General features: G+C 49.6%; 1 protein-coding gene across 1 annotated transcript; it reads left to right on the top strand.

The window, feature by feature from the left end:
• The first annotated feature begins 1,816 nt into the window (after window positions 1–1,816).
• Window positions 1,817–8,273, top strand: LOC125622045 (duodenase-1-like). The gene is made up of 4 exons (XM_048819608.2): window positions 1,817–1,952; window positions 4,046–4,181; window positions 4,466–4,720; window positions 6,964–8,273. Exons 1-4 carry the CDS (start codon window positions 1,855–1,857, stop codon window positions 7,108–7,110), a joined length of 636 nt encoding a protein of 211 aa, XP_048675565.2. The 5' UTR covers window positions 1,817–1,854; the 3' UTR covers window positions 7,111–8,273.
• Window positions 8,274–9,287: the final 1,014 nt, after the last annotated feature.

Genomic DNA, 9,287 nt, shown 5'->3' on the forward strand with positions numbered 1-9,287 from the left:
TGACCAAATCCAGAAGCAATGGAGGGCCCAGTGTGGGATAGGGGAACCAGCTCCCCAGAGCAGGGGGTTTCTCCATCTCCGGGTGGCCTCAGACCCCGCCTGGCTACCTTGCTGGGAGAGGCGTTCACAGAACACCAGTGACCGGGCTCAGTCCGGGGGAACTGGGCAAGGTCTCCGGCCAGGGTCACTCAGGAGGGAAGACGGGTCGGTCGAATGGACCCTGCTGGCCTGAACATCTGCGGATCCAGGGATCCAGGGGCAGAACAGACCGGGGGGATTCTGCCATCTGCAGCTGGGAGGCCTCAGCACTGGCCACGTCCCCACCTGGGGGCAGGGAGGGCACCAGTGTAGGAAGGAACCCCGCCCCCCTCTGCGATGCGGGCGGGGACGTGGCTCAAGGTTTCCTCTCTGGGAATCCCCACCCCTGACACATCGCTGATGGGAAATTTCTTGGTAGCTGGGTACATGACCCTGCACTTCCTGGGCCACCTCTTCCCATCCTCCCCTCCCCACTGTCTGCTCTATATAAACCCCGGGGCTGAGACAGAGCCACCAGCCCCAGCTCCTGGATGTGCACCAATGAGGCTGCTCCTGCTCCTGTTCCCCATGGCCTTTGTCCCACTTCATACTGGTGAGTTGAGCTGAGCGACCGGGTATTTCCCGGCCCCGGGGGGCTCACACTGGGAGTGGGGCTGAGCAAATCACAGAGTTTTTGGTTCAGGGGCCGAACCGTAAAAGCTGGGAAAAGCTGGGTTCCTCCCAAAATTATTTTTTTCATTTTTTCTCGCAGAAGCAGAAACCCTAAAAAGACAGCGTTTCAAAACAAAATGGGGGGTTGTTTGCTTTGGGGTGTCTCCTTCACCCTGAAACAGTTGGGTTTTTTGTTTTTTTTTTTGCTTTTTGCTTCCATTTTGGGGCCTGTGCAGGGGTTTTTCACCCTTATTGTTCATTAGCTGAGTTTTGAACTGAAATGCAATTTTGAAACAAAAATTGATCCAGAAACTCTTTTTTCTTTTTCATTTGCTTTCAACTCCAAACTTTGGGGGTACTTTTTTATTTGACTTCAGGTCACTTTAGAAGGGGTTTTAGTCACTGTTAAAAAAAATAGTTTAAAAAAACCCAATTGCTCCATTTCTAAAGGAAGCACCATTTCAAACAGAAACTCGAGATGTTTCATTTCCCAGTGCTCACACCAAAACTTTTCTACTTTTTCCTGGAAAAAATTAATCTTTTTTTCCAGCCAAAACAATCCACCGAATTCCACCTGAATTCACAGGTACTTTTGATGCCCCAAAATTGCTTTTTTTAAAAAAGCAAATTTGCCAATTGCTTATCAATTTTTGCCCAGCTCTAGTGGTGAGAATTGGGCAATTGGGGCTGTGGGCAGCGCAGCCCACACCAAGGGCAGGGGGAAAGAATTAGCCATCGGGCTCAGGCAGGTGTCAGGAGATGGGACAATGAGGCTGAAGGTTGATAGGGAATTCCTGACCTAGTTCTCTGAGAGGGGAGATGGCTGGGGGCAGCCCCACAGACCGAAGATGGATGGGCATGTATGGGATAAGGAATGGATGGATGGATGGATGAATAGGTCCATGTGGGAAAAGGTAGATTTGAAGTGGGTACATGTATTATGGGATATACCGGGCTGGTTGGGGTGAGGGGCTGACCGAGTGGCAGGCTGGGCTAGGGGGCCGAAGGGGTTGATCCAGGCCAGCAGGGGGCTGAGCTAAGGGATGAGGGTGCGGGTTGCACTGGGCTCTTGGTCCCACTCTCCAGCTCCCTTTTGAACCCCTTCCTGTCTCTCCAGCTCAGGTCATCAGGGGCCAGGAAGCCCTGCTTGGCTCCAGACCCTACATGGCCTATGTACAAATAGGGTCAAAGGGAAGCTGCGGAGGGTTCCTGATCCAGGAGGACGTGGTGGTGACGGCGGCTCATTGTAACTGCAACCTGGGGTAAGAAACGCACCATCCCCCACTCCTGAGCCAGCCAGTCCCCTGCCCTGGGTCTGGATCAGGGCTGGTGCCCCTGGAGGAGAAAGGCCCCGTGTCCAATTTCCCACCCCCCGAGCCAGCCAGTCCCCAACTCTGGGATGGGATAGGAGCTGGCAATATGTTGTCCCAAAGACTAGAAGCATTTATGGGATGTGAAAAATACGAATTTCACTGGGTGCCTGTTAAATTTTAAAGCCCAAACCAACCAAACTAGACCTGCCCCACAGGGCAAACATCCCAGATGATGTTTTTAGTCAGTCCCATAAGGACAACCCCTGTCATTGAGTTACTTCACTCAGTTGAAACCTAGCCTCTTCTCAAGTCTTTTCCCTTGGCCATCGCTTCTCAAATCCAGACACTTGGTTGTTCAGCAATCAAGAAATCCCCCGATTGCCTTTGGGGATCTGAGCCCTACTGAACAGAACAACACTGTAGGCAATGGACATAGATCAGCGCTGGGGCCCAGCTGTTGCACCAGAGACTGATCCAGTCCCCACGATTTCCTGCTACTTTCACTTACAATCATCAGACATTAATTCTTTTCTGTCTGTATCGTGTTTCTTGGGGTCAAAAGGGGAACACCCAGACAGAGATTAAGGAAAGATGGAGGAGACTCAATCTCTGCCATCAAGTCTCACCACTACTTCTCCTGTCCTGCTAACCCTGGAGGGAGGAGGGAAGGGGCTGTCCAGAGGGGCTGGGCCAAGCATCCTGGTTCCCTTCTGGACTTCAACATCTTCGCTGATGCACTCAGCAGCCACTCATGCCCCACACTGTGACCTCTGTCCCCAGGGTCATTTGCACAGAGTTTGGCTTCCTGTTACTGCTGTCCATGACCAGTAGATGGCGACAGTGCATAAAAAACTCTTTGATCCTTTTCTTATTTGTATGTTTCATTCCTTCCAGCCACTTTATTTCTGTGTCAGCCCAGCCAAGGCATCTGGGATTCCCCCCCTTTAAACAATTTCTTTTAATATTTCAAAGTGGCACCCAGATTAGGGCCTTACACCTTCCCATAGATATTTTCCTTCTTCTGCCATATGGAGTTCAATGATTCATAGATTTCAAGATCTTTATGACAGGTTTCAGAGGAACAGCCGTGTTAGTCTGTACATACATTCATACATCTGATGAAGTGAGCTGTAGCTCACGAAAGCTCATACTCAAATAAATTGGTTAGTCTCTAAGGTGCCACAAGTACTCCTTTTCTTTTTGCGAAGATCTTTATGATCATTTTGATTGACCTCCTGTATAACACGGACCACAGAACATCTCCCAAATAATTCCTCTTGATCTACAGAAGATCTTTTAAAAAAATCTAAGCGTGACTAAAAATTGCCAGTGATGGAGAATCCATGATGAACTTTGGTAAGTGGTTACGTTAGTTACAGTCCCTGTTAAAAACTCACACCACAAAATAATCATTGAGAAAGAAATCAAACAGAATCTCTATAAAAAGAAAAGGAGTACTTGTGGCACCTTAGAGACTAACCAATTTATTTGAGCATGAGCTTTCGTGAGCTACAGCGAAGTGAGCTGTAGCTCACGAAAGCTCATGCTCAAATAAATTGGTTAGTCTCTAAGGTGCCACAAGTACTCCTTTTCTTTTTGCGAATACAGACTAACACGGCTGTTCCCCTAGAATCTCTATAGTCCCTCTTAATTTGAAATCAATTGATCTTGAGTTTCTCAGTATAAGGTGTGTTTTCCAATCTTCTGATCATTCTTGCGGCTCTTCTCTGACCCCTCTCCAATTTATCAACATCTTTCTTGAACCTTGGACACAAGAACTGGACAATGGGTCACCCTGCATAGGAGAATAGTCCATTGGTCAGTCTTTTGGGTCTCTTTAGCCAACCAGAATGGAGAAGGAGGAAGTCCATCCACATGTAGGTGCATAAGATGGTCTCTATGTTACTCAGTTGCAAAACTGTGGGTAGAAATCTGCACAGGCCAGGAGCTGGGCTGGTGTCCCTTCCAGAGGGTCTGTGATGGCCCCACCCCAATATCCAATGGGCACTAACGCCCCCATATTTTCCCCTTGGTTTTTCCAGCAACATCTATGTCTACCTGGGAGTCCAAGACTTCAAGAAGCCAGGACAGAACTGGCAACGGATCCGGGCCCGTCGCTGGATCCAGCACCCTGACTTCAGCAATGAGAACTTTGATAATGACATCATGCTGCTGAAGGTACCACCACCAGTGACCTCATTCTGCTAGGGTACCACCCCCATCCCATCAGCCGGCCCCCAGTGACCTCGCACTGCTGCAGGTACCACCCCCATCCCATCATCCCTCCCCCAGTGACCTCACACTGCTGAAGGTAGCACTCCCGTCCCATCATCCCTCCCCCAGTGACCTCACACTCACTCCCTGGACTCACATCCATGCTCTGGCCGGGTGGTGCTGCCCCTTCCCAGCCCCAGTCCCGGCGCTGATCCGGGTCCATTCTCTCTCTCTCCTCCCCATGGCAGCTGTGGCGCAGTGCGGAGCTGACCGAGTGGGTGATGCCCATCCCCCTGCCGGAGGCTGATCACCACGTCAGCCCAGGCTCCGAGTGCAGCGTGGCCGGGTGGGGTCGGACCGGAGTGAACACCACCACCGACAGGCTGCAGGAGGCGGAGCAGGAGGTGGTGTCGGACGGGCTGTGCGGAGAGCGGTACCGGCATTACGACCCCACCACCATGCTGTGTGCCGGCAGCCCCCACGCCAAGAAATCAGCCTTCCAGGTAAATACCCCCCAGCCCAGAGCCACTGGGGGTGCAGCAAGCTGCTCCAGGGGAAGGAGCTGGTGAAAACCACCATGGACGTGCCCCTCCCATGCTCCACTGCACCAAGAGGGGAGCCCATCGTGCATCATGGGAGATGCAGCCCAGCTGGGGAGCCCAGCACGAAGGGTGACTGTGGAGAGGTATCTCCAGCGTTAGTGCCCTTGTGCAAGGTGCTGGTACAAATGGGCTGAAATTTAACATGGCCTCATGCATGTAGTGTCAAGAAACAAGAATTGCTGCTCTGAGCCGGGGACTTCTCAGCTGGAAGTGACAGACAGGGAGGGAGAAATGGGTGTGTGAGTCAATCACAGGGTGACCATGGGCCACCATCAGGATGAGGCCAGAAGAAAGGCCCATGTGATCCTGGGATTGAGCAGGTCAGGTGTCTCCAGTAGAGAGGGAGGGTTTAATGCCAGCGGAGAAGGCTCTGGGGAGAGCTCAGCTGGAATCCGGTGCAGAGTTCTGGGCAGCCCTGTTCCGGAAAGAGGAATCTCAGCTGGAGCAGGTGTTGAGAAGGGCTGGTGGGACGATCAGGGGAATGGAGAACCGGTCTGAGGAGAAAGGAATAAAATACCTGGGCTAGCTCAGCATAGAAGATAGGCTGAGAGGGGTCTGTTTGCTCTATAAATACATCGGTCTGGGGCGGGGATGACTACACCAGGCAGGGAGACGAGCTGTTGAAGCTAAAGGGTGAATCAAATGGGGACAAATGTGGCAGGGATCAATGGAAGCTGGAGATGAGGAGAAAGTTTCTAACTACCAGAGGGGGGAAGTTCTGGAAAAAGCTCCAACAGGAGCCTTTGGGCGAGGGGTACAACCTAACAAGGATGCAGACAGAGCTTGATAAGTTCATGGATGGGATGATATGACAGGACTGCCTGTAATAGCAGAAACTGCACTTCATGACCCAGTAGGGCCCTTCCAGTCCTGTGTTCCCATAAGGGCACGAGACACCTGAAATACACCTCCCATGATTAGACATGGTTAGGCTTTGCGTTTTTAGCAAAATGTTCCAGAAAAAGTGTTGATGAAAAAGGGGAAACCCCCCTTCCCTACCACATGTTCTGACCATCTCTACTCTTCACCTTCACTCGAGGCTCTACTGGTGAACTCAACCCTGAGGCCACCCAACAGATAGGACCCTGGGTGAAATCCTGGCCCCATACATGTGGATGGGAGCTTTGCTGATGATGTCCGTAGGGCCAGGTTGGCACTGGAGCTGAGGGAGAATCAGTGTTCCCATCTCTCAGGAAATGGCAACATTTCAATCTTTGTTTTCGAAGAAAAGTTGTTTTTGAGGAAAAGTTGAGATTTCAACATTTTTGGCAGAACAGAAATTCCAAAAGCTGGTTTGACTCAGAAATGTCAAAATGTTTCATTGCAACATTTTAAATGGAAATGAAACATGCTCAGACGTGAATAGATTGAAACGTTTCCTTCCATGTGAACAAACTGGAGAGAGTCCAGAGGAGAGAAACAAGAACAAAAAAATATGATCAGAGGTTTAGAAAACCGTATGTAGGAGGAAAAGCTAAAAGAATTGGGCATGTTTAGGCTAGAGAAGATGAGGCTGAAGGGGCTGCAGTTCCTTAGCAGCACATTGCCTTCTGGGAGCTGTAGTTCAGGCCTCTATTTTCCCTGAGGTAGCCCCTGCCTGGACTATGTCTCCCACAATGCACTGAGTCATGTGATTCCCATGATGCCTCAAACAGCTCAGTCAGAAGCAAATCTGAGTTGCATTATGGGAGACGTACTGCTCCAGGGAGCCAAGTTCTTAGGAGAGAATGAAGACCTGAAGGACAACTCCCACAAGCCAATGCATGGTTAGGAGAAAGCAGTTTTACACCTTGTTGAACTCATTCCAAACTAAATGTTTCAGGGCATTTTTTAAAAGGTAAAATATTCTGATTCAGGTGGAACTGACCCGAAATGAAATATTTCCTTTCAATTTTCCTAAAGCAAAAATTTAAAATTGATTGTTTTCTGTGGAAAATTTCAATTTTGTAGAAACTGCCTTTTCCACATTCTGTGCAGCTCTAGATTTCCCTCTCTGCCGACCCATTTCCAGGCTGGTTCTGTTTGGCAGGAAGGGCTGGGCCTTCAGCTGCAGAGAGCACCTGTCCCACATGCAATCTGAGATCTCCGCAGGACAGGCTGGGCTGGGTAATATCAGTCACTGATGTTCTTCTTCTTATTGGCAGGGTGATTCCGGTGGGCCATTGGTGTGCGACGGGGTGGTCCAGGGCATCATTTCCAATGGAGATCCGGATGGGCGACCCCCCAGCATATACACAAGAATCTCCAAATTCATCCCCTGGATCAACAAAACTCTGCAGAAACTGAGTTAAAGGAGATGCTCCCCTTTAAAGGGCCAATTTCACCATAATGGGCAATGTGCCTGAGTGGAACCCTGAGGTGCTTTAGATCAGAGTATTTGTTTCTAGTGTTAGAGAAATGCTGCGAGTGGCTCAGTCCTGAAATCCTTTTGTAGCTAGAAATACCCCATCAATGTTTAAATTTTGTTATATTGTCTCCCCAAGTGTCGAGTCAATGTTTGGGACCCTATGTGTGTTCCGGTTGGGAGCAGAAATTGACAATGGAGTCTGGTATTTCCTCTGATGCGATCTAGTTTATTTACAAGAAATATCCAAAGTCCCGTTTCCCTGAACACAGCTGGAATCAAACAGCAGCAGACAGCTCCTCTATTCACTGTACAGAGCCTGCCTCTGAAGCCAAGACTCTGTGCCCAAATGGTTCTTCTCTTAGCTTTTTCTCAGGGCCACATTCCTGTGCTTCCAGGCTATGTCTGCCTGGCTTTTTACTTTGCGTCTGACTCGCTCCTGTCCCCGGATCTCTGTGTTTATGTTGTGTCTGTCCGATCCACATGCCCCATTACCCCAGAACAAAATTTGGTGACAACCTTTCCTCCTGAGTCATTCGAATTCCCACATGTGCACAGGGTTTTACATCAGCTAAGGGGATTCTGGAGCAAGGGTTGTATTTTCTCTGCTGAATTGTATAGGACCTCTACAAATGCTGATCATTTGTACACCTAATCCATTCCTCAAGGGTTTTCCACCATCAAAATTCCAAGCTGCAGCATGTCCTTGGCTGGCTTAAAAACATTCTGTCTCCCAAGCAGAGAGCAGGAATGGGGCCATGTGACTTTGATGGCCAACCTATGACCATGAAGAGTGGCTAGTCGAATTAAACAGCCCATGACAATAGCACATTGAAATGGTTGTGTGAAATTTCTGTGATTTTGTTTCACACATTTTGAGCTGGACCCAACTTCTGTTTGTTTTCAGCATTTTTTTTTCTTTTTTCCTCTCCCCACCCCACAAGTATTTAATTATTTATTATTTATTATTGTGATACTGACAGGAGGTTGGAAAAACCCAAAGGAGGGGAACCCAGAAAGCATCGCTGAGATACACTGGGGCAAAAGAAAGAATTGTCTATTTCCAAATATTTGGAAAATATTGAAAACGGACGCTTGTTTGAAAAACAAATGGCATTTGAAGAGAAAAAAAGCCATTTTTCTAAATAAAAAATGTTTTCTCTGAACAATTTGCAAGGCCTTTTCCATTGCTGGCCTGTAGACTGGATGTTGTGTGTGTGGATGATACAGGGTTGGGGGAGGATAATGGGGCAGTGGGCAGGATGCAGGTGCTGGGTTGAGCCATACACAAAACTGGTGCTAAATAAAAACATCTAGGCCCAGATCCTCAGAGGTGTTTGGGTGCCTAACTCCCATTGAAATCACCGGGAGCCTGAATACTTTTGAGAATCTGGGCTCCTAGCTCGTCCCTCCAGGAGATCTCAAAGCTCTTTACAAAGGGTGGTCAGGATCATTAGCCCCAGATGGGTAAACTGAGGCACAGAAAGGGGCCAGGACTCGCCGAAGGTCACGCAGCAGCTAGGCCGGGAACAGAACACAGGTGTCCTGAGGTGCAGGCCTTTGCTCTGGCTACTTGGCCACACAGCTTCCCAGCTCACAACAGCCCAGTCAGGCCGTCCCACACACCATGGCCCCACAGCCCCTCAACCACACCGCTTGTTAATTTCAATTCCCATCCTGTGTTTTCTGGAATCAGGACAGATCTGATACAAACTTCTCCAGCACTGAATTCCCGCCTGACCCATGTCGTCTGGGGCAGGCGCTAGGCCCAGTGCTTCACCACCCTCCTAGTGAAATAGTGTTTTCTAATATCCAACCTAGACCTCCCCCCCCTGCAACTTGAGACCATTGCTTCTTGTCCCTCCATCTGGCTCTCTCTGTCTGGTAACAGGGGCAGTGCTCTGTTTGTCACTGTCTGGACAAAGACCAGATTCGTCTGAGCCAGAGGCATGAGAGAGATTCCCAGAGCTGCCCGCAGATGCTCTGGGTCCCTCCACCCCGACCTGCTGCAATAGAAAAGCCACATTCCTTTGATAGATTCATCCATTCCAAGGCCAGAAGGGCCCACGGTGCTCGTCCTGTCTGACCTCTGCGTAGCCCTGGCCTTGGGACAGCCCTGAGCTA

Source organism: Caretta caretta, chromosome 13, assembly GCF_965140235.1.
Source record: "Caretta caretta isolate rCarCar2 chromosome 13, rCarCar1.hap1, whole genome shotgun sequence".
NCBI classification, from domain to species: domain Eukaryota; kingdom Metazoa; phylum Chordata; order Testudines; family Cheloniidae; genus Caretta; species Caretta caretta.